Source organism: Onychostruthus taczanowskii, unplaced genomic scaffold (assembly GCF_017590055.1).
Source record: "Onychostruthus taczanowskii isolate IOZ18803 unplaced genomic scaffold, ASM1759005v1 scaffold14, whole genome shotgun sequence".
NCBI classification, from domain to species: Eukaryota; Metazoa; Chordata; class Aves; order Passeriformes; family Passeridae; genus Onychostruthus; species Onychostruthus taczanowskii.
The window spans coordinates 3,944,559-3,969,339 of NW_024498573.1; the positions used below are offsets into that span (position 1 = coordinate 3,944,559).

The 24,781-nt window shown below is 46.0% G+C and overlaps 1 protein-coding gene across 6 annotated transcripts in view; it reads left to right on the top strand.

Moving 5' to 3' along the window:
• Nucleotides 1-216: 216 nt before the first annotated feature.
• Nucleotides 217-24,781, top strand: part of EBF1 (EBF transcription factor 1) — a 271,234-nt gene continuing 246,669 nt past the window's right edge. For 5 of the 6 annotated variants that reach the window (XM_041397644.1, XM_041397648.1, XM_041397645.1 and 2 more), the window contains exons 1-6: nucleotides 217-1,151; nucleotides 2,460-2,616; nucleotides 2,926-2,989; nucleotides 3,167-3,222; nucleotides 12,251-12,324; nucleotides 19,065-19,133. In XM_041397644.1, coding sequence (XP_041253578.1) covers nucleotides 1,018-1,151; nucleotides 2,460-2,616; nucleotides 2,926-2,989; nucleotides 3,167-3,222; nucleotides 12,251-12,324; nucleotides 19,065-19,133 — 554 coding nt within the window. In that variant the 5' untranslated portion in view covers nucleotides 217-1,017. Of the gene's footprint in view, nucleotides 1,152-2,018; nucleotides 2,188-2,459; nucleotides 2,617-2,925; nucleotides 2,990-3,166; nucleotides 3,223-12,250; nucleotides 12,325-19,064; nucleotides 19,134-24,781 lie in introns of those variants that run through there. The other variant, XM_041397649.1, reaches the window with a different exon arrangement.

Genomic DNA, 24,781 nt, shown 5'->3' on the forward strand with positions numbered 1-24,781 from the left:
GCACCGGGCCCGCCCCCGGCGCTCCGGGGCAACTTTCCCCCGGGCCGGCCGCGCCGAGGGCGGGGCTATGCTAATTAGAGAGGAGTGCCCCCGCCCCCTCGGCGGCGCTTTGCCGGCGCCTATTGGCGGCGGCGGCGCGGGGGCGGGGCGGTGACGCGATGCAAATGAGGGGGCGTGCCCGCGGAGGCCCCGCCCCCCGCCCGCCGGGGCTGCGGGGCTCGTGTTCGGCGGCGGGGACAGTCAAAGTGGCTCCCATAGGGAGAGACGGCGAGTCCGCCCGGCGCTGCGGGAGAGGGAGGGGGCACGGGGAGCCCCAGGGTCTCCCTCCGGCCGTCCGTCCGCGCCGCCGCCGCGGGTGCGCCCCTCTCGCTCCCTTCCCGGCGTGCGCCCGGCTCCGGCAACTCGCTTCCTGCGCGGCTGGAGGAGGGAGGAGAGAGGAGAGGAGCGGAGAGCGCTTCGGCTGGGAGAGGAGAGAAGAAAGAGGGAGAAAAGAAAGAAAGAAAAGAGAGAGGGGAGAAGGGGGGGGACTTGCCTCTCTTGTCACTGGAAAATGACACTTGATGTAGCAGAGCCTGCCGCAGCTCCCGTTCGTCCTATTGTTTCTTAAACTGCCATCTGAGATTTTTTTTGTTTTTTTTTTTTTTTTGCCTGCTGCCATCCGAGGGGTGTCTTCATACAAAAGGGACTTCAAGTACTCCTCCGGCTTGCGAGCGCTGCAACCAGCCCCCAGCACCCCGCCAGCCCCTCCAAGCACCCAAACAAACTGCACACGCAGCAAACAGCAGCAACAAAACCGGGCTCTGATTGCCTCTGGATTTTTTTTTTTTTTAATGTGCGTGCCTGTGTTTGCTTTCTCCGACTTGCTTTGATTCCAGCGATCAGCTGCAGAGAGAGGAAAAAAAAAGAGAGAAAGAAAGAAAAAAACCCCACACATAACAGTCCGCCTGGCGATTTTATCACTTTTTTAAAAAAAAAATTTGAATAAAGAAAGAAGATTTGCGCTGTTGTTTCTGATTCATGTTTGGGATTCAGGAAAGCATCCAGCGGAGTGGGAGCAGCATGAAGGAAGAGCCCCTCGGCGCGGGGATGAACGCGGTGCGGACGTGGATGCAGGGAGCCGGCGTCCTGGACGCCAGCACGGCCGCTCAGAGGTAGGCAGGCTCCGCGCCCGCTCCGCGCCCGCGCCCCGCTCCGCGCCCCGGGGCGCTCCCCGCCCGCAGCGCCTTTCCCCCCGCGCCAACAAAAACCCGGCTCCGGAGCTCTGCTACCAGCAGTGAGTTTCGCGTAGATGTCGCCAGTTAAATATTTATCCCTATTGTCCCGTAGGAATGACTTTTTATTAAATAATGATAACAACAATAAAGGAAGTGGCGAGTTGCGCTAGGTACGGGTAGGTAGGTTTCATCTCTCTGGCTCCTTGTGTTCGCTCGGAGGAAGGAGTTTTCAAAACTATGTTTGCTGCTGATTTAGTCTTAAGATCTTCAAATGACACTTTCCTCCTCCGGAAAACAGCGAGTTGTGCACGGATGTATCCAAAATATATTTCTCTACCTCGCTTTCCTATTCTCGTCAGAATCAGCAGCTCCCCTTCTTCTCCTCCGATAACAAGGGAGTTTGCAAAGCGTACTCCAGGAGAAATTTAATTTAAAGTCCCTTTGTAAAACCGCTGCCACTTATCTCAGATTTTTAAAAATAAATCCCTCCAAACATAAGATGGCTTTGGCGAAGCGGCGCCCAGCCTCGTTTTCTCTCGTATTTCTCCTTCTTCCCATCCTCTTTCCCGCGAAAAAAAACCCCAAACACGAACCAAACCCTGATGCTGGATTCGCAGCTTGAGCCCTGGAGCCGGCATCATCCGGCATCAGTTTAATGTTGACATCTCCCAGTGTCTCCCACCTCGCCCCGCACCCCCCCCTTTGGAGCCCTCTAAGGAAGGGAAAGTTTCTACAGGGACAACCCTGAAATATTTGAAGTTGTCTCCTGGGCTCGGTGTTTACCCACCGCTCCGGCGCGGGAGGAAAGGCTCGCAAGATAAGGCACATGGGCGCTGCTGTGACAGCTCCGAGCCGAGTTTGAGAAGTGGCAGGACCGATGCTGCTCCGCGGGGCAACGCGCCGGCGGCTCTGAGCGCGGCTCCCCCGCCATGCAGGGCCGGCTGCGAGCGGGCACGGCCCCCGGGGAGGGCTGGTGGGTACCGGGGCCGGCCTGGGGGGGCTGCTGGGGGCTTCGGGCTGGCCGCAGGACGGGATGGGCTCAGGGCTCCGCGGGGTTCGGAGCTGGAGTATTTCTCCGTGCCCGGAGGGAAAAGCCCCGGGGCGGCTCGGAGGAGGGAGGGATGCTCTGCCCCGGGGGGGCCCAGCCGGGTCCCGGCGAGGGAAGGCACGGGCCCGGGAGGCGGCTGGGGGGACGTGAGGCCGCGTGGTCGGAGCTGCCGCTAACCCGCGTGTCTCTGGTCCCAGCGGAGTGGGTCTGGCCCGGGCTCACTTCGAGAAGCAGCCGCCTTCCAACCTGAGGAAGTCCAACTTTTTCCACTTCGTCCTGGCTCTGTACGACCGGCAGGGGCAGCCCGTGGAGATCGAGCGCACCGCCTTCGTGGGCTTCGTGGAGAAGGAGAAGGTGAGTACCCTGGTGCCCCGTGGGGGCTCGGCCGCCTCTCCGGGGCCCTCCCCGCTCCGCTCCCTCGGGGCCGCGACAGCGGCTCGTCCCGGGAGCCACGGCAGCCGCCCGGGCGCCTCAGTCTTCCCCTGTCCCGGAGGGCAGACAAGGAGGGGATGTCCCCTGCTCCCTCGCTATGCCCGGGGCAGGGGAGAGTGCTGGGAGCTGCCCCATCCGAGCGCGGGGACACCCGGCGTGCGAGTGATGGAGAAGCTCCATTGATACTGTTTTCTTTTTCCCTCCGGCCTCCCGTGTCGTCTTTGACTTCAGGAAGCCAACAGCGAAAAGACCAACAACGGGATCCACTACCGCCTGCAGCTGCTCTACAGCAATGGTAAGGGCTGGTAGTGCCCCCCGTCGTGCAGAGCCCGGCTTCCCCCGGTTCCCCTCCGCTCCCTGCGCTCGCTGCCGGGACACGGGCGGCCCCGGCAGGCCCGAGCCCTGGGGCGAGCCCCGGCGCTTCGCCGCCGGCCGGCCCCGCTGCTCTGCTGACGGCTGTGCCTTGTTTCAGGGATCAGGACGGAGCAGGATTTCTACGTGCGACTCATCGACTCCATGACCAAGCAGGTGGGTGCTGCGGGGCGGCCGCCGAGCGGGGGGTGGCAGCCGTCGGGGCGGCCCCGGGAGCCCAAACCCGCCCCCGCGGCGGGGCCGCTCTGCCCGGCGGGGACGGGACGGAGCCTCCGCCTCCCGCGGGCACGGCCGCGCTGCCGCTCCGGGCAACCACGGGGCTGCGGGGCGGCCAGCGGGTCCCCGCGGGACCCTGCCTGCTGCTGGGCTGCGGGAGAAAAATATCCGCGACCCTCCAGCGGTCCCAGTCGGGGCTGCGGATGGTTTTGCCGCTTAATTAATAAGAATTAACCTCCGGCCTCCGGCAGCCCCGAGCGCAGCCAGCACAAGGCGCTGCCCGGCGCGGGGCTCCGCCGCTCCGGCCGCTCCCGGCGCTGCCGCAGGAGCAGCGGTTCTGTCGCGACACGTTCGCCTGTCGGAATAGACCCCCAGAATCGCGGCGCGGGCAGCGGCGAGCTCGGTGTCGGACTCGGGGAGGGCAGCAGGGCTTGTCAGTGGATTAATGCTCATTTTAAGCTTGTTCTTTAGCCTCCCAAACAGAGTGATAATGTGCGTGCCTATCTGCAAAAATACTTTTGTGTTTAAAAACAGTATTTTTACAAAGCGGCTATCTGAGCAAATCGATTCTCTCTTCTTTTTTTTTTTTTCCCTCTTTATTTTTTAATTGTTACTCTGGCTTTTTTTCTGCTCCTGTCAGAATATTTTTCTCTTAGAAGATGTTTATTTGAAATAGTTAGGATCGCTTTTAAGCCTTTTTATTCTTAAAATATGCTTCTTCCCCTCCTAATCTGTTTTAGTTGTTAAAGAAAATTCTTAAATTTTATTTAAGGAAAACATTAAGGGTTTTTTTTTTTTTTTTTTTGTACCGCTAGGAAACGTCAGTCCTTGTATGTTGTCTGCAGGGACAAAACTCTTGGCTTGTATTTGGGTTTCTTTTCTACAGCAAAACATAAAGCTCTAAGGGCTGAGTTTGTTTTACAAAACTCTCTTTGATGGTCCCAAAACATCTTTTCCTGCTATTGAAGACTGTCTTTCAACAGAAAAAAAAAAAGGAAAAAAAAAAAAAGAAAAAGAAAAAAGAAAAAGGGAACTTGGGTGAATTTTACTAGACAATCCACTGTGCATCTGAACTCTCTTATACTATACACTTCCAAGCGGAGCCCGTTCCTTGTAGGAATTAAACCAGCAGCCACATACCCTTCCTCATAAAAAATCCTGGAAAGCGTTTGCTGTCATTCCCTAGTTTTCAGGCACAAATTGGTTAGTTTGTGTTAAAAGTAACAAAATCTTCCTGATATGTGAACTCTTTTTAGTCCTTTTGGAGTTTGTGTATTTCAGTGTAGATCTTGTGAGAGAGACTATCAATAAATATTATCTTTAAATAGCTTTCCTATCGTTACGGAAATGCAGAAACCTCTGGTCATAATTCTGTTGAAAACAGAGCCCTGAACTCATGGAGAGCAGTGGATTCAAAATAATTTTCTTAACAAAGGCATCTTGCATATGAAGAGTTCATCCTAAGGCACTGTTTGACCTCTTGGTCTCTCATTATTATCAAGTCATCAGAGGGTCTTTGGAGAGAAAGGGGAAAAAGAAAACCCCGAGATACAGTTTATTTGTAAGACCTACCGTGTAGCTTTAAAGCACGTTCACAATGAAGAAGCAGGAGAAAAAAAAAATCTGTCTGATTTCAGGAAGTCTTAGAAAAACAAAGTTAGTGCAAATTACAGATTTTGGGAAAAGTGCAGTGGGGTTGAGAAGCGAGGATTTTAGAACAAAAGCTCTCTGAGCTTAGATTAGAAAACGGGGAGCAAAAGGCTGTTTTAGATGCAAACATGTTTGCTTACCTATTAATTTCATGTCTGTAGTTTCTTCAGGCATGACTATAATTGCTTATGAAAAATAGGGCATTGTCACGTCAAAACTGTGGCATGTGTCGCTCTGAATTTTTTCAGGGGCCAGACCCTAAATTCTCCTTCTTCTCCTTTTTTAATTCTTTCCTTTCAAAAGTGAAATTATTTCAGAGTTGGGATCGCGTCGTTTACTGAATGCTTATTAGGAAGTGAAGTACAACACATGACAGAAGCTCACCCAAATGTTGAATATATCATTTATATTTTATGACAGTGAATTATATAGAAGATTCTCAAGTAACTTTCAAATCATCAAACTGTAATTAAATATTGCAAAGACTGTCTGAAAATTCTTTAATTTTTAATGAAAGTTAAATATATATTGTCAGTCTACTTGAAGGTGTAGTATTTTAATGCATGACGCTCAGAACAAATTGGATAATGAAATGATTACTTTTAAATGAAACTGTTGCAGAAGCATACACGTTTCAGCTGGCAAGTATCTGCTCAGTCCTCACACACGCACATTCACACACTCGATAATTGTGAATTCCCAGACTGAAATTACAGCTACTCTGAGGTTTCTGGTGGCAAATTAAAAATCCCACAGAAGCAAAGCTTGAATGAGTTAGGTTCCCCAGATCATACAGGAAAGTATCTGTGGCTTTTTTTTAAATATTAATTTTTTATTATTATTTTTTAATACGGACGCATCAGATTTAAATATATTCTCTTTGTGTCACAGTTACAAATTGCAAGGATTTGTACGGTTGCGGATTATTAAGTTAGGTGAGATAAAATAAAAGCCCTTCTGCAAATCAGACCTGGATTTCTGTGCATAGGATTGCTGCTCAGAGATTTAATGTGAATGTCCCATTAGCAGCATGTGTTACAGCAGTAGGTAGGCAGGGCTTGGCTATGCTGGGGGCTGTGTATGTACTAAAGAGAAGATGTTCCTGCTCCTGAGTGTTCCTGCTCTGCCTAAGTCAGGGATTTGTTTGTGTGGCTGTGCCCAGCTAAGAAACTTGTAGCAAGAGTCGTGTCCTGGGTGGACCAGAGGGATCTCCGTGTCCTGGTGCGTGTGTGCTTCTCTGTCAGCTGGAGCAGGATGGGAAGTGGGGCTGGAGAGTGGCACTTCTGAGGCAGCCAAGAGTTGTGTTGGGAGCTGCATCCCAGGGCAGAGCTGGCTGTGGGTTGAGTTCTGCACGCACTGCCCCGAGCAGGAGCTCGGGCTGCGCGGGCATTCCTTGGGAAACGGGGAATTAGGAGAGCTGTGGGACTTCCAAATGGGAATCCCAGCCAGGATTGGTCTCAGAGTGCCTCATTTTGGGGTGTGTTTGGGGCATTGTGCTTGGCCTTTGGTGGTGGCACCGGAGAAGCGCTGGGTGAAATGGGAATTACGTGGCTTTCGGGGTCTCGCTAAGTTTCTGAAACGTGTCCCCGTCACTTAAAAATGGTAAATGTTACACACAAATAATTCCTGTGGCAGAGAAGTTCTTTCCAGTTCAGGCAACAACATTCGGTGTCAATACTGGCTTAATTAAATTTTCTTTTATGTTATATTGGCACCTCATTTTGTGTCAGGATCACATTCCTAATGCGCTCAAAACCCTGTAGGACCCCAAACTTTATAGCTGTTGCTTTCCGTAAGGCAGCAGCTCCTCCCGCAGATCTGCCTCTAACAATGATGCATTTTGAAATCGCCTGCAAAACGTGAAATATGTCTGCTCTAATAAAACTGGAGTTTTTAGGCAAGTCAAGGGATTTTAATATGTTTGTGGGGAAGAGATGCCTTCTATTTCTTTGGCTGTATTTTCATAAAGTTGAGGTATTTCACTATTAGGAAAGATGGAGGAAATAAATCTGAAATACTTGTTCCCCACCCATTTTTCCTTCAGTTGTTCTCATCCATAAGATATAATGGATGCTAATATGGCTCAGGCATCTTAAGAATCATAAGTTTTGCTCGATGGCTATTGTCTATTGCTGAGAGAACTCATGAGTCAAAAATCCTTCCTTCAGACTTAAACCCTGTTTATATTTGGATTTTTTTTTCAAGAGCTATAACTCTGGATGCAAATGGTTTTTCTGTTGACTTGTCTGTCATTCTCTGATGTCTGCAGATATTTAATCAGCTCTATTCTGTGCATGGCATGGCCCTTCTCTGGCAGCTACACGCATGGGAAAAAAAAATGTTATCAATAAGTTCAGAGGAGCCTCAGCAGACTCGGAGAAATTTCACACAAACATAAAACAAAACCTAACCCCTGTGACGGGGAAAGTTTACATTGCACCAGATTTTAGCAGCTTTCTTGTGCCTTTGGTGAGATGTCAGAAGCGCAGGTGATTTTAATTTCCTTGTACAGAGAGGAATGGAGAAGTTTGGAATTTGCATGCATGATCAGGACCTGTGTTTGGGAAAATGTAAACTCATCACAGTGGAAAATGTGTTGTTTGGAGTCTGAGGGTGAAAACAAAGCTGAGGATTTTGGAGAGACTGCCTGAGCCAGATGGCCTGGTGCATTCCCAGTCTGGCAGCCCAACTGCTCCCTCCTGTATAATATACAGCCATTTGTTCTGGGATATTTACGCTAGAGCTGTTTCCATGTGAATGTTTGAAAACCATTAAAAATGAACATATTAGGAGAGATAAATTTATTTAATTTGTGTGAATACGTCGATAAGCAGGCTGTGAATCAAAGGCAGAAGGAGACTGGATAAAATAATTAGATGTTTCTGAATTGTGTGTGGAGAGGCAGAGCAAGAACTCCCTGTCCTCGCCCCGGGACCAGCTCCGCGCTGCTTGTCCGGGATAAACCGCCCTGGGATGAGTCGAGGTTTTGCCTGGAGAAGGGGTAAAACCTCGGGTAACTGAGGGTTAAGGATTCAAAGCCAAATAAATGTAATTCACAGTATTTTCTCTGTAGATATACAGTGGATACAAGCCTAATCCTCTCTGGGTGAAATTCTGGCCCATCTGAAGTCAATTGCCAAGCGCCTATTGAATTCGGTGGGGCCAGGATTTTATTTTCTCCCTGTGTGTACAGCTGTAAACGTCATTCCAAATCATTTTAGTTCTGTTTTGGAAAAGACCCTAATTTTAATGAGTTTTCCCTTCTCTTTTATTTCGGTAAGGGAGATACTTTGTTTTGTGAGGCAGATGGAATCTGAAAGCAAGTGGATTTAGATGCACATTGGTGATTTCTCTCCTTCTCTTACTCTTTTAAAATCAAGGCCATGACATAACTGAGTAATATAATGACCATGATCTCATTCCTTCAAGATTGTTTTTCGTCCAGTTCTGAAAGCAGGATTGCTTGACTGGCAAACTGACACCATGAGACGATTCTGCCCTCACTTGTACCAGCATAAATCTGGATTTATTCAGGAATGGTTAAGAACAAAATCAGTCTCTGTATTTTTCCAGCTTGTTTGTCGATTATTTTATTGCTTTATTTTACTGCGTCTGCTGGGGAAAAAGTAGATTAAATGAGAACTGTAGCCTTGACTTGTGTATTGCCCCCGTTCCTTTTTATTTTTTATTTCTTATAATTTTTTTTACTAATGAAGTCTGTCACTGAAAAGTTTAGGTGAATTTTTGGATGCACTTGACTGTGATGTGCTCAATGCAGTAATTTTTATTTGCTGTTAAGCAGTGAATTGAATTTGATTTAACTTTTTATGCAGCTTTATTTAAATAGAAGTGAGGAAGCCTTATATTTTTGACACTAATTTTTCGGGGCCGGATTTTGAGGTCCGTTTGTGCATGAGTGACTGTTACTCACTGGGACTTCTTGCAGTAAGGTTTCTTGGGTGAGTAACAGCTGGCAAAATGGAAGATAAATTTTATGAGGAAATGTTTATGTTGTTCAGGAGCAGAAACACTGTTTTCAAGCGCTTATGAATTACCAGCGAGTTAAAACGACATGAAGTAAACAAAAAGAAAAAACCCAAAGTCTATAATTTTGCATTTCCTTTGCCGGTGTTTTGTTGTGCAACTCTGATGTGTATCTGCAGGCTTATTTTTAGCTCTGCTGTGGTCTAAGTTTATGCACTGTAACTTTCACTTTGTCTCTCATTAATGTGATCCCTATTTGACAAAATCACGACGATGTTAATGCGACAGGGAACCCTGACGCAATCTCCCTGTTTCAAAACCCGAACTTAAAAACTGCTTAATTTATTTCAAAAAATCAAGATCTTTTTGTTAAAAAGGGCAGCTTTTCAAATCTGAGAGTTAAACATTTTCACAACAGTAACGTAGGAGACCCTTCCTGTAAAAATACTTCTGGCAGCTCTAACGATCTGAAACTTTAGCAGTTCCTGTTTCCTTTTTGAAACTAATTGTAGAATTAATGCTTCAGAGCGGCGCGGTTTGTGAGGCGGTCGAGTATCTGCAGGGCTCTCGGGCAGCCATTCATGAGGGCAAGCAGTTGGTGCTTCACACAAGTAAATTGGGACACAGGAGTGGGGAGATGGGGATGAGCTGCTCAGAAATGAGCCCAGAGCCTCCTCCCGCTTCCCAGAATTTCCTAGGAATTCCTGCAGGAATAGGGAAGGCAAGAGGAGCCGCGCTTGACGCGGAGAAAACAAAATGTGCACGGGTGCAACTTCGATAATTGAATGCAAATAAAGTGAGAAGCAAATCCTTAACGTGGAGGGAGGCAGAAGAATGTCATGCACGCAAAGAAGGGATCACTGATGCTAAACACAACAGACAAGGTGATTATGTACCACAGTGTTGACTCTGCCCGTTCATTATTGCTATTTAGTTGAGTTATTTAAGCAGCTACCTGGAGGTTAAGTAAGCACAGCAGCAGGAAGGGGAGAGGAGGAGAGAGGGCAAGGGGGAAAAAGGAAAGTAAATTTTGCGTTCTGGTTTGTCGTTTCTAGCTCTTCATTGGCTCTACTGGCAGCAAGCTAACCCATCCTGGGTAAATTTATTTTAATATTTGGAAGTATGAGAAGAATGAGCTGAGTCCAGCAACCCTCTCCTCTCATGTCACGTTGTGATTGTCTGGAGGTGACGGGGGGCTGGGGGTTGTTTGTCTCCACTAAAGGCCTCAGAAGTAGATTTGCTCTTTTTCCTCCTGCTCTGCATTCTCAGAGAGAGATTATTTTTTAACTGTTGATGAAGTCCAAGAAGTGCCATGAGCTTCCTCCTTGCCTGGCCTGTCCCACTGCCAGGTGGAACCTGATCTGGGGTTTTCTGGAGTCTTTGCAATGTCCCCGCTGACTGACCCCACCAGGTGTCAGCCAGTTACTTCAGTTCTCTGGCTTTGCCTGGAAGAAGCTTCTCCCCATCTTCCCCATTATTGCTGGGAACGAGGCTCTTCTGAATTTGTCCCATCTCCTGCTGTAATCCATGTAATTCCATTTTCCAAGGCTTCTTGCAAACCATCTGTATCTCTCTTGGGCACTGATGTGGAAGTAGCTCAAGGTGGGGGTTCCACCTGAGGTCAGGGGATTGCTGGTGTCTGTGCTGGAAGGACTTTCTGTGCATTCCCCTTTTCCCAGTGCTGGGTTCACAGCTGTTGTCCCTCACTGGGGGAAATGAGGGGGCAGAAGCCAGGTGAGGCTCTGGGCCCATTAGTGGCAATTAGTGGCAGCCTCTGTTTTATCAGCTATAAAACCCCAGCCCAGAGGCTCTCAAGTTTTCAGGGAAGTCTTGTAGCAAAACTGAAGTAAAAAAATTAAAACTACCAAAGGTAACACAGGCCCATTCCTGATATTATTTATGGAAATATTAAGGAATTTTATAATGCATTATATTAATATTGCATGTTGCCATTTAAATTGTGTAAGGGTCAGTGCATGCTTCTTCAGATTTGTGTGTCTTGAGATTTGTGCCCCTCCTGGAAGTACCACACCTCTTACCCTCTGTGGGTTACATTTGTAAGGATTGGAAAAGCAGTTTGCTCTATATTAAGGTAACTTACTTTTCTGTCAGTATTTTCCATGCTTCCATTTCAAATTGATCTCATTCCTTAAAACGTGTTTAAACCATAGAGCACACTTCTTAAATTTCAGTCTCTATTTTATCGTTAGCTCTAGGGAGACCCATCTCAGATATCATTTTACCTGCTGAGATTTTTCCCCCAATTTCTTGTTCTAAATTCCGTGCTTTAGAGGCTGAAAAGGTCACAGCAAGCTCAAGGGCAGTGCTGATGCTCAGATGCAGGGGTGGTCATCTCTCCAAGCCTGGGGCTCTAATCCCAGCTCTGGAGTGCCACCCTAAAAGATTTAGAAACCTCAGTGCCAGCAAAAGATGCTGTTGCAAGGGAAACTCCACTTTTGTTTTGCTGCTGGGGGGCTGGTGCCTGGGAGCAGGGGTGGCTGGAAAACATGACTCTGTGGGGCTGAGATGGAAATCCTGTCCCACAGGGGCTGTGAGCACTAACCCAGCTCGTGGGTAACGCCGATCCCTCGCTGCTGGTGCCGCTGGTGGGAGCAAACGTAGAATCCTCTTGAAATGTGAACACTCTGCCTTTCCACAGTTTTAGCTTAAAGGATTCTCCCTGTGCTGTCTCAGAGTCAAATTTCTCAAGCTGGTTGATCCTCTGTTTGTTTTGGTCTCCTCTGCTCTGGTAGGGCCTTCTCCTCACTTATTTATATCCCTGTAACTCCAGAGGTGCTCTCTGGAAAGAGCTGGATCAGGAGGTTCAAGGGAAGAATCAGGCCCAGGCGCTTTCTCAGGAGCTACCAGGAAAATGCCTGGGCTGTGCAGCTTTTGTAATTAAAAATGCATGAGCTCTCTTTTCTGTCTTTTTTTTTTTTTTTTTTTTTTTTTTTTTTAATGAATAGGACCCAAAGTATACCAAGCCTTGCTGTTGTTTTTTTTTTTTTCTTTCTTTTTCCCCCTCCCTTCCTTTTAATGCTATTAGGTTTATATTTTATTCTGAATTGAAAAGAAAATTGTGGTTGTCTTGACTACTAAAAAAACCCATCCTACACACTGCTGGAGAGATGTGCAACAGAGAGGAGGGAATTTAGCTGTACTCAGCTTGTGTTGTTTTACAACTGCAGGTCTTGGAGCAGGTTTGGTGGAGATGCCAGCTCTCTTTAGCCTGAGCTGTGGTTTGTAACTCGCTGAGCCTTTGCTTACCGTGACATGTTTTGATTTTTCTCCAAACTCAACCTTATGTACAACTAAAAACGTGTTTTATTTCTAGGCAATAGTATATGAAGGCCAAGACAAGAACCCAGAAATGTGCCGAGTTCTGCTCACGCATGAAATAATGTGCAGGTAAGAAATACCCCTCTTCCAGTTAATTAGTGATGAGAAGATGAATCTGTCTCCCAAAATCTAGGTTGAACCTACAGCTATTTTCGGACTTAAATTTATCTTTCTTGCATTAAACAATCCCAAAATAACACAGTTCGGTGTGTGTAATTAGCAGCAAGGTCTCAGTTGTCACACTAGTTTTCAATTATTTATAAAGAGTTATTCTTAACAGAATGCTGCTGGTTTTCATTTAGACACTGTAGCCCACAAAAGGTCTCCTCACCGAAATTAACAGTCTATTATAGTCTTGTGGCAATAAACGTCTCTGCCCCCAATTCCCAACAAAAACTCCTTGGAAAAATGACAAAATAGTAATTTTTTTTTTCCTGGATGTGCATTAAGGAGTGAGGTCGGGAGGTTTTTTTGTCCTGGTTGCTGCTCACGTGGGGTCCCCCCTCAGCCAGAGCGGAGCAGCTGAAACTTCTCTGTGCAGAAGATGTCTTCTTGATTTTCTTTAAACTTCCCCGTGCAGATTTGGGTCTGCCCAGCGCTCTCTTGCCCTGCGTGGGGTTGGTGACTTTAATTCAATCAAATATCTTCTCCCCCAAACTTCTGCAGCTGCTTCCTTCTCTGTTCTGGCTGGTTGAAGTAGGTGAAGCCTCCTCTACTTCCTTTTTACTACAGACCCCTTCTCCACCTCAGAGAACTTGACCTCTCAGTCTCATTAAAGTTAGTGGGTGTTTTTTGCATGTCTGAAAAAATCATTTGTTACATGTTATTCGATGGCAGAAAATAATTCCCTGGTGGAAGACGAGGCGTTCTTGCATAAGCTCATTGTTACAATCAGTTGTTTTAAGACTGTAAAAATGCCATGCATGCGTTGTAACTTTTACAAAACACATTTACTAAAAAGGAGTAACTTGAGGGTAAAAACTAGTACCCACTTCTAAAAGAATAAACTTGGATGAGGGTTTCCTGGCAGGGGAGAGTCTTTGACAAAATACTCAGATGGAAACTTCTCTGTTGGTTGATTTTTTAAATTTTTTTTTTTTTTTTTTTTTAATTCTTGGGATCTGCATGTTTTGTCCTCCACTGACAGCTCCTCCTGCTAAATCCCTGCTGGGGGGTAGCACCCTGTGATGAAGGCAGAGGATTTGCTCTCCTTGTTCAGCCAGCTTGGGTGAAACCCTGCACAGCCCCCGCCTCAAAATCTTCCTTGCAGCAGGATTTTGGGGGACTTTAGTTTTCATGTCTTGCTTTTCTAGGCTGCTTCTTTCAGGAAACCAAAGCCATTGGTTTGCAGCTGCAGAACAATCAGCAGCTCCAAGAGGTGCCTGAGCCTCTGCTGCCATTGGGAGCCTTGTTGCTTTGCTGAGGACTCCAGGCCACTTCTGCCTTTCCAAATGGAATCCTAGTCATGTTGACAACTTGTAATTGTCCTAAAATTCATTGGCCCAATTAGCACGACTTTCACACTGGATACCTAGCTAGGAACAATTCATGGAAATATTAAAGGAGGCCCCTGACCTGATAAGACTCAAGTGCCTTTTACTTTTCTCCTGTAACAGACCAGTAAAACCGTGGGACTGGGCACATGAGTAAAATTAAGCACAAGTTCAAGTGTCTGCAGTGTCAGGGTCTGAATCTGCCATTAGTCCTGGGTGATGTGTCCTCCTGATCCTTAACCAGCAAGGTTTGGTGGTAGGAATGACTCACTGAGCCAGAATCAACTACTTTAGAGAATTAATTGCCGTACAGATACTTCAGAAACATAAAGTGTAAGAAGTAAATTAAAACTTTATATAGTGGGCTGAGTTTTAACCAGAAGACCAAATGCCCACATCACAGATTTATAGCCATTCAATATACTTTGACTGAGACAAAATTATTTCTGTTCTGGGAATGTGGAAAGATGCACAGTCATTCCCTTTATTAAAGCACTTTGCGCTTTCTTTGTTCTTAAAATTCACTGTCTCAGAAGCTTTATTCTTCTCCTCTTATTTATTTACTGCTAGCCCTTGCTTTGTGTTTCATGGCCATTAGGTGGAGGGGTAGAAAAAACCCAAACTGACTGTAGCAGGTAAATGTTGTGTTCCTGACAGGGTGGGGGAGACATTTTCAAATTTCTTACAGCTCATATTAGGTATTTCCCATTTCCTTTGCTGCCCATACATGTGTAAGAGGGTGCTGTTTGTTTACCAGGCCGCTTGACCCTATTGCACAAATCTGTCATCTATTGTGCTGCTAACACGCTTTTAAATTGCAAATCTGATGCTCTTTAGGGGTCTGGAATGGGAAAAAATTCTCTCTCCACACCATTCTGTTTCTCTTGATTTCTTGCCTGTTGTAAGTGGAAGTTGGGATGTGCTGAATTTGCACCAGGGGTGCAAATGCAGCCTCAATTATAAGCATAAAATTAGAGTCTGTTCCCCATTAATCAGCCCAGCTAATTGCTATGCACTACCATTAGCCATATGGTGTGAAAGACAGCTTGCTCTCCCTAAGATGAAATTTCTTCATTTCAGACATGAAATAGTGAGGGCTCTGTATTTTAAAATAGCTTGTTTTAGATATTTAATTTCTAAACAACTTTCAGCAGTGCTTTCTATCAAGGCTAACTGCACAATAAAACTTTGCATTTATGTGACAAAGCTGGGTATTTATAGTGTACTACAGCCACGGCATGGAGGAGACAAAGAATTCAAATGTATATGAGAGTCCTGGCTGTGGTAGGAGAGCGAAGCTGAGGTTTGCTTCAGGTAGCTGTTTATTTCAAAGGATTTCATTGTGTTTTGTCAGATATAAAAATCTACACTGTTGGTGAAAATGTTAATAGCTGGGGAGAATATTCACAACCTCAGTGGAATTTATTAGTATTGTAGGCAGCATGGGGAGGGACATCTATAGTTAATATTGCCTCAACAATTTCCATTATGAAACCTTCAGTGGCTTACAGCTTTGCCAAACTTAAACTGTTCTGGCTGAAATATCCTTTGCAGGGTGTCAGCCTCAGGCTGACTTTCTTTGGAAAGTTTCAGCTAAAATGGTTCAGTGATTTCTGAGAATGAGGTTGGAGTAAAATATGGGTTTTGTCTGTGTAAAATAAGATCTTACAGCTGTTTTGGCAAGGGGGTCCCACACCTCCACGCTGCAGGGTGAGGAGCCTGTTTGGGGCAGGGGCTGTCCTGATGGCATCGCTGGTGGGATGGATCCCGCCTCGCGGGGGCCTTGTGCCGCATCTCCCACCCGGCCTCGCTGGCGACTTGTTGGGGCATGGCAGCCAAAGTCTCCTTGGTGCTGGCCACGTGCCCCTAATTCCTCATTGTTCATTGTCCCAGGATACACAAAGCAGGGCTCCTGCAAGGGGATGCTCCGCCACCGTGCCAGGCTGGGCACGGCCAGGGAGGGGTTGGGGTGAGGAGGCCTTGTCCTGTGGGCCTGGGCAGAGATCCTCGGGCATGAAGAAGGGAAGAGGAGGAGGATGGGGAGCAAGGAGACAGGAGAGCAGCAGGTGCCCAGAAGGTTGGGGCGAGGAGAAAGGCAGCAATAAATGCTGAGAGTGGTGGTGGCCTGGGGAGGGGCAGGATAGGGATGGTGAGGGGTTCAGGAATGAGCCATGAGGGTGGCAACAACAGCGGGTGCTCGGAGATGGGGTGCAGCTGGAAATGCTGGGAGGCTGCATTACTACCAAGGACTACTGGCTTTAAAAACAAGCAAATCCCACAAATAAATCAATTTTTGTAGGATTTTCCTGTGGGCCAACATGGAATTGTGTCTGAGCCGTGGCTCCTGGCCCGACCTGGGGAGAGGTGTCATGGAAGAATAGCAAAGACGAGTCCTTGTCCTCCTGGCATTCCCTCCTCTTGCACAGAGCCTTGCTGGGAGCTGGAGGGTTTCTGAGTGGTTTGGAGAAGCTCCTGGGAATTTTAAAATTCTTTCAGGGAAAGGAGAAAGGGTGCTGAATATTTAGGAACTTATTTCCAAGTGCTAAGTAGGCACTAAAAGCCAAAGCTTTTGAGGGAAATTGAATTAAAAGCACTTTTAACCAGGTCTGAAACTCAAGATCTGCGTGATGGTTTAATTCTCTGCATAGAAAGACTGGAGTGAAGAGGCCTCCAATTCTGCTGCTGGGGGTGGGGGGGTGGGAACACGAAAGGCAAATTAAATTCTAAAATATAATTCTCTAGATCATGGAGGAACATTCAGGGCCCCCTTTCATACCAGAGAGCCACTCAATGGTGGGATGTGCCAGCCATGCAGCCCTTCCACATCACCCTCAGACTGTGGTCATGGAGTGAGATCTCCTGTTATCCACTGGGACTATTGGGGTGCACTTTTGGGAAGGTACCCCAATTAAGGGGCCACCTGAGGAGCAGTGAAGTGTTTCCCCTGCTCTCAAAGCCGGGTTGTCCCTGCTGGTCAGTGCCTGGTGCTTGTGGCAGGAGGTGAGACTGAGGTGTTCCTGTCCCCAGGCCCCCGTGGCTGCCTCTCCCTCTGGGTTAACACCCAGGGAGGTGCCAACCTCTGAGCCCCTTGGTGTGTGGATGCTGGCATTTGCCCATCTCGTGCTGGGAGCCTGGGAACCTTTGCTCGCCTGAGTAAGTGTGGCAATTTCTGTCCCTGCAGTCTGCTGGGAGAATGTCAGGACTAGCCCTGATTCACTTCAGTCACAAGAACTGCATTGTCTTAACTTGTGCCAACTCTGTTTCTAATTACATTTTAATCATTTAAAAATGATTAGCAGTTTTTATTGCCTTGTTTGTGGGTAAATTTTCTCACCCCACACATTCTAGCTGCACTCCAATGACAAGTCCTTTTATAGGCAAAAAAGCCCCTGAATGTCCCCATGACTATTTACCTACAGCATATTTTATTCCTTCCTAAATTTTAATACTTTCAGGGTGCCAAGGCTCTGGCATTTTCTGGTGGATCAATTGTGGTATTGTGCTGTAAAATTAAGCAGTTTTTTTTGGCAATCCCAAACAATGTAACTTCCACCGAAATGAAGATACCGCACATGTGTTAACTGTGAAAAGTTTCAGCCCTGAATAGTTGCCTTGAAGCTTTTTGCGGTGAAAAGAATTATGTATTTTCCTCTCTTTGAAAACAAAATTATTATTTTTTTTAAAGCCATGTTTAAACAGGCTGTTTTTGTAAAAGGCCCCTTTTTTGTTATCTTTAGTGTGGTTAGTTGCTTTATTGCTAATCTTGGTGGGTAACTGTATATTATTCACTCTATTGTTCAGCAAAACAAGAGAACCTTTGTCATACTCCCAACAAGGCTATTTATATAGTGTGGCACTTCTGAGGGCTTCTTCCTGTCCTGATGTTCTTCCACCTTCTGGGGAAAGGAAAATAGTTCATCTGAGAGGGAGAGTGAGCAGTGGTCCCTCTTGACAGCTGCTGAAATACAGGCGAGGTGCAGGTCCCTGGGATGCCGCTGGGAACAGATTTAGTGGTTTCCAAAGATTTAGTTGTGTGTGGTTGAGGCTGACCAGGAAGTTTATTGAACCTGAGATGTGCTCAGGTCTGGCCAGAGACAGCAGCTGGGGTGGTCCTCACTGCCTGACACTTGGTGCCATCGTGGGATGGGGTCCCTGCAGCTGCCCAGGCTTTGTCCAGCAGAGCCTTGGGGACCAAGAAAGACTTGGGAAAGTCAGGAGATTCTTGTTTTTTTTATTATTATTTCTTGACTCCTTGACTTCAGTGGGGGATTTTCTGTTAAGGGACATCAACAACCATGATCTTTCCTTGCGAGATGGGGGTTTCCTCCCTGGGGTTAGTGGGTGGGTGAAATCTAAAGGCTTTGCTGACCTTTGTGGCTGAGATTTGATCTCATGGGTTTAGATGGGCTGGTGGGAAGAGCAGGGCAGCTCCCTGCCACAGCTCCAGAGGCACCAAGAGGGATTCCCACCTGGAGCAGGAACGTGTACCTCACCTACAAACTCACCTGCAATATATTTATGCCTCCTTACTGACGAACAACCCTTGACAAGGAATCATCAAAAACCACCAACTTAACTTCTCTTAGGAAACAATGAGCAGCCTTAGCTCAAAAAGAATCCCAGCCTCGAGGTCAGCCATGGAGCAGAGCTTTGGGAGACGGAGCTTATATTTCACATGCCTGCTTTGTATCTGACCTGACGCAGGGCAGCAGCCACCGGAGCAGAGCTCTCCGTGGCATTAGTGATCATTAACATGCTCGGAAAACTTGGGGAAACAGGCGCGCTCGAGCATAAAAAGCCGCTGCTGCTGCTTGCATTTCAGCTCCCCCATTAACACCAGCGTTTCTTAGAGGGAGAATAATTGTGCTTTTGGAGTTTGGGGGGAGGTTTGCCAGTAGCTGGGAATTGTGTGGAAGCAGGAATATCTTGTGGATGTGTAACACAAGCGTTAAGCAAATGTAAAAACCAGGCTCAGCAGGGAAAAATCTGCCTTATTTTGTGTGCCAGCGTCTGCGGGACAACTGTTAAACCCCACGGAAAAGAGGCTACAAATAGGCAGCTCTCCCTGTTTTGGGCGATCCTTGAATTATTATTTGTGAAAGGGGCAAAACCCCTCTCTTTTTATATTTTCCCTTGCTAACCAGCTGTGCAAGAAGTTAAACATCGTAATTAACCCATATGTGACCCAGTGCATTTGACTGATTTGCAGGCAGGGCCGGCAGGGTAACTCGAGCCGGCAATTTGAACCCAACATGTTCGTAATGATGATTTTACAGTGTAATGGTCGCACTAAATCCTTTCGCTTTTGCTCTGTAGCCGCTGTTGTGACAAGAAAAGCTGTGGCAACAGAAATGAGACTCCATCAGATCCAGTGATAATTGACAGGTAAGGACTGCTATTGTTTCCTTCCATTTTTTTTTTGCTTCCTCTCTCTCCTCATTATAATGAAACACCTGCCCCGTGTTGCTAATGGGGAAGAATTAGGAGGCTATGTGGATGAAATTTTGGGTTTTTTTGATGCAGAATTTGTTGTGCTTTGCAGTTGTGATTGCCTTGGAAGGGCCATATGTGGGAAAATGTAGGGATACTGGAGCACCCTGCTCTGGGGAGAGCTCCAGCTCTTGTAACTGATTCATGTGCATAAAGAGGAGATTTTTCTTTCTGACTTTCTGTGACTCAATTCACATGCTATGCCAGGGAAGCTTCAGGAATAAAATAATAATAGTTTGTGATTTATGAAATGTGGTTGGGTGCTTATAAATATTTAACTTTTATTTGAAAAATGTTTGAATCATTATCACTTAGCTACTGTAGTTCTGTTGGATGCAATCCATCTACATTTTAAGGCTTTTATTTATGCATAAAAACAGTTAAGAAAATAGATCTGCAATGTAAGATTTTTTCCCTCCTCTTATTTTCTTTGGTTGGAATACTATTTTGACTGTATTGTCAGTTGATTAATTCATTTTTGCCTGTCTTAATTATTGTGTTTTTAAACAGATCCATATTGCTAATCTGACATCACTGAGTAAATCATTGTAGTACAATACATCTATTCCTGTTGTTCTGAGCCATGTGTAGTTTCTGTTGCTTGCCAATTATGCAAAATGGTAGCTAAAGAGCCATTTTTACATTTTTATTGTCCAAATGTGTTGTCCAAAGCCGTGTGGGATAGCCAGGGTATTGTGCAGCATTACTCCATAGGAGTTAAAGGGCCACCAAGCACCAAAAGGATCTGTCAGGGCTGGGGAGAGCAACACCCTGCACTGAGCTGTGAATAGAGGGACCCCAAACACACAGGGATGAGGGCACAGAGCATTTTCCTCTCCTTGCATTGCTGTCTGAATTATGTTTGCTGTAAGAAGTTCATAGAATCTTCCATTCCAGAGCATCCATTTTATGAAAGAAGGTGAAGTGGGTTTGATGTGTTGGGGGCTCCACTGGAGAGCAGTCCAGAGCCTTGTGCTCATCCCAGCTCCCAGTTCTTGGATGCGTTGGGTAGGAAAGTGCTTTTATTGGATGCTTATAGCAGATGTTTTGATTAGCTGTAATAAGTCATCCTGAGAATGTTTAAATCTCAGAAGATATCCCTATCTATTTTAACTAGGCATATTTTCATCTTCCCTGAGCATCAGGTAGCACCAGAGGAAGTGTGTGTGGGGGAAAGCCCCCCAGTGAAACCTGTACAGAGCTGTGTTTTATAAGCATGCTGCAGAGCTGAACGCTATAAACATGGTGTTAGAGTGGCATTTTGAGCAACATGAAAGCTACAAAATTCACATGAATTTTTCATTGTACTAGAAAGTGAGATGTTAAGATGCTAATGGCAGGTTTACAGAAATATTTTGTTTAACTATCTAGTATGCAAAACTCCCAGTTGCAAATAATATTAAATTTTGAAAGCCAGAGATGCTGTCTGTTACATGTTTCCTGCAAAATGAGGAAAATAGGTACAGGAAAAAAACCCCAGCTTTAGCTTCCTAGCAGTGATCCATACCTCAGTCTTTACATGAATTGATGCAATACTTACCAATTTTGAAGTTTCTTCTTAAAATGCAAGGTAAACACAACTCCGAGCTGATAATACAAACCCTGCCTCGCCACCCGCGCTGAATCACACTTGGCTTGTGAATGGGTTAAGCTTTTAAGTTCTTCACTTGGTTTTAAATTGTGACTTTGATACAGGAGGTTGATATGACTGTGGTTTGAATATCACTTGATTTTGACCTGTTCCTGTGGGTTGCAATGGCATAAGAAATTTGACTCAGCAGTACTGTAATTAGCCCTCCCTGTGTTTTTGAAACAGGATTGTGTTACCTGGATTGCATTAGTGTGGCTTCTATTGTTGCCGCTTCGCATCTGTCCCAGTAGGGTACTTAAAACCTTTTCTTGGCTGGGGCTAGTTCAAACAATTTAGGCCAAGCAAGTATGTGCTTTATACAGTTAGTAGCTTTAGTGATGTTTCTTGTGACATTTATCCTATTCATTTTTCTTGTCCCCTTTGGTTTGGAAAGGATGAAGTGATTTATATGGAGCCTTTTTACCTGAAAACGAGTCCTTTAAAATTGTTCTGTGATTAAAATGCCTGCAGAAGTCAGGCCATTTGTTTGCTTGTGCTCCATTGTCACTTCTCCATGCACACAGTTTTAAACTATTATGTCAATTGATATGCAAAGCCATATTTAGTTATTTTTATTTGCACTGAGCTTAGAGAACTCATTTACCATTTGGGCTAAAGCACTCCCACATGCCTGATGTTCTGATCAAGTCTTTGCCTATGGATTTAATCTAACTCTTGCATCAAATCTTGTGAATCCTCAGACTCTGACCTAACATAGAGTTTAACATAGAATCTATCCATGGGATTTTTGACATATGTACTTACATGGAAATGTTATCTTCTTCTGACAAGTTGGAGTACTATTTGGGATTGATTAATTCTCTTTGATGAGGCTGGAGAGACTCGGGATAGAGAGGGCTCTGGCTTTGTGGTGGTCTGGTGAACTTGGAGAAAAGGCTCTTTGGCAACTTCAAAGTTACATGTGCTGTATTCTCCTTCAAAACCTGGATATATGTGAAATCAAATTGTATATTTCTTTTTAATGAAAATGTGGGTTTTAAGAAAGAAAGTCTGTAGCTGTGTTTGAAAAAGGATATGACTTTATTCTGTATAAAATTGTTTTATACTTTGCTCTATTATAGTAGCAGCAGATACAGCAGTGAAAGGGACCTAAAGAAATTTATACTCATATAAAACAGTGATTTAAATTTTCTCTGGAGAACAAAATTAGTTTATTATGATTACAGAGCAGTCATCCCAAGGAAGTTTCTTGGAAACCTGTGTGTGTCTGTATCATCTTCTTAGCATAGCCTGTATATTTTATTGCTAATCCAGTTACATGTGTTGAGATGAAGATCTGATGAACAGGAACTCATTTTAAAAGGGGTATTATTGTCACAATACAAATGCACAATTCCTCCTACGAGTGCAGTGGCAGGGCTGTATTGTAATCACACTTAAAGAAAACACAGAGCACTTCCTGTTATTAAATTAAATTCTAGATTGATTTAACTTTCAAATTGTAACTCATATTTGAATTTAAAAGGTTTGCAATAAAATTCCTGTGAAGAAATTGAATAAATTGTGGTTTTATTACCACTCTGGATATCCTGGTATCCTAACCTTTTTCCTTACAGTTATCTTAGTTCAATAAATAAAACCTCATTAGACTATTCCCATTTCAACGAGTTTATTAAATTTTACAGGAGTAATTAGCATAAGCTGTGCTAATTTTTCTGGAAGACTAATGAGAGAGCTTCCTAATTAGGTTTGCTTTGTAAGAATCAGAAAAGATGATAATGACAAAAGTCACATAGGGGAGAAAGTGGGGCTTTATGTTATTCCTTGGTTCAGGAAAAAGGCTCCTCTCTTGGCACTCTGTTCTAAACTTTTAAACCCAATTTACCATTGTCAGAACCAATATTTAATGGTGTTACCAGTGCCTGCTGGGGCTTTTTTACCTTTTATGGCTGCATCCAGTCAATAGGAGTCCTACTGACTGATAAAATAGGAATAGCCACTGCAACCCCAAATATAGTGGCAGAAAATATATATGCCATATATATATCATATATATCCTGCTTGAGACATTGAATGGAAAAAGGGCTGAAACAGGCAGTTCCTGGCTCATCCCAAATTTTGCTTCTTCCCAGAGTACTTGAGCAGGCTGGTGACAGTGACCTGGGATTGGCTTTGCTAATATTTACCAACAGAGGCAGGACCTGTTGTGAGAATCTGGCCACTGTCTGTCTTTTGGACTGATAATCTTTAGGTGAGGTGGAAGTCAAGGGGCTTTGGGCTGGAGCTCCCCTGGGAGGGACTGTGTGACCTCTGGGGACAGGGGGTGGCCGGGGCCTCTCCTGGCCCTGATCTGGGGGTACACTGAAGGTCTTCATGTGGCATTTTGGATGCAGTTTGGGAGCAATGAGGAGGTTTGTGCCTTTCCAATGCCATCAGAGCTCTTGTCCATGGAGCAGGGGTGGGGACTCATGGGTTGGAGGTTGTAATATTTCCTATACCTTGATGACACCAAAGTACATTTTAATGGATGACCTCCTACCAGTGTCTGAAAGGCCTCTGTGCTCCCAAGATGTGCAGGATGCTCACCTTGGCTCTCTGTAACTTGTCCCAACACACCCAGCCAACTCACCTACAGATGGGTTTGAAATCTTTCTGCCTGTAACCTGAAAAGTTTTATGTTTGTGGATAGAATTTCACTGTGCAAGGACATGAAAAACTCATTACCTCTGTTTTATTGCTTTACAAGTCATCAGGTAGTGGATTGTATTTTACAAGCCTGATCATCTTTTCATCCTAAATACCAGGCAGGTGGAAAAGTGACTGGGAGGACTGTATCACACTCCCTGCATCCTCCCCACAAACACATTGCTTAAGTAGATGTGCAAATAATGCATTTTGCAGTAGCTTTCCATGTCTGGAGAGAGGGGGAAGGAGATGCAGGCAGAACCTGCCCTGCAGCAAAAGGGATGAGGTAGGTTTTGCTGAGAGGGAGCTGCTGAGGGATGCTTTGGATGGGGCCAGTGCTGCAGCTGATCCCCACCAGCCTGCAGGGACGTGGGCTCGTCACAGCACTGGTGGCACAGCAAAGTGGCAGGAGATGCCAGCTGCTCTGGCAGTGGCCTCTTGGCAGGAGTGCAGGTTCCTGCCCTGTCCTGGTGCTATCCTTGTCTCCCTGAGCATGTCAGTACCAGAACCTGGCTGTGTGGAGTCAGGGGAAGCTGTGTCTGCCAATGCCCTGCTCCCCCGTTGCTCACACCAGGGATGGGCTGTGGGGGAGCCTGGGGGTCCCATCACTGCTGGCTCCTTGGGTGGGTTTTCCCACACAGAAGGAGAAGGAGGGCAGGCATGGAGCCCACCGATAGACATCCAAGGTGCAAAATGTCCCTGGGTGTGAATATTTGCCTGTTATCTGGAATTTTGTGCTGGAAACCACCCCAGCCTCCCAATTGCTGTGCTCCTTCCAGAGCTAGATGGGAGTTATTGATCCATCAGGGAGGAGTCAGAGGAGCAGAAGCTGGGTGACAGAGCTACCCCCAGCATCACACAGAGATGTCTCCCAGGCTCTCTTTTCAGGCTGTGCTGCCTAAACCCCCTGGGCCTCTGAGCAGGGTGTTCAGAGACAGAAGTTGGCCTCGAGCGCTTCATGCGAGCTCCGGGAGCCTGTGAGCCCACACATTTCTGAGAGGGGAGGGACCCAAACACACATCCTCCAGGATTTACTTGTGATTGATGCAGCTGAGAAGCATTACCCAGAACATTTCCCACATGACTTAGGCAACCAAAGGCATTTTGAGCTGTTGTGAGATAAATGGGAGACTGATCAGTAGAGGCTTCTCACACTGAGATTCGGGCTTGCATGCTTGCCTCTCTATGAGTGCTCCTCATGCATGTGGTGTCAGCCTTCTTTCTGGTGATGAAATCACTAGAGCTGGGGGTAACTTTGTAAGGATTC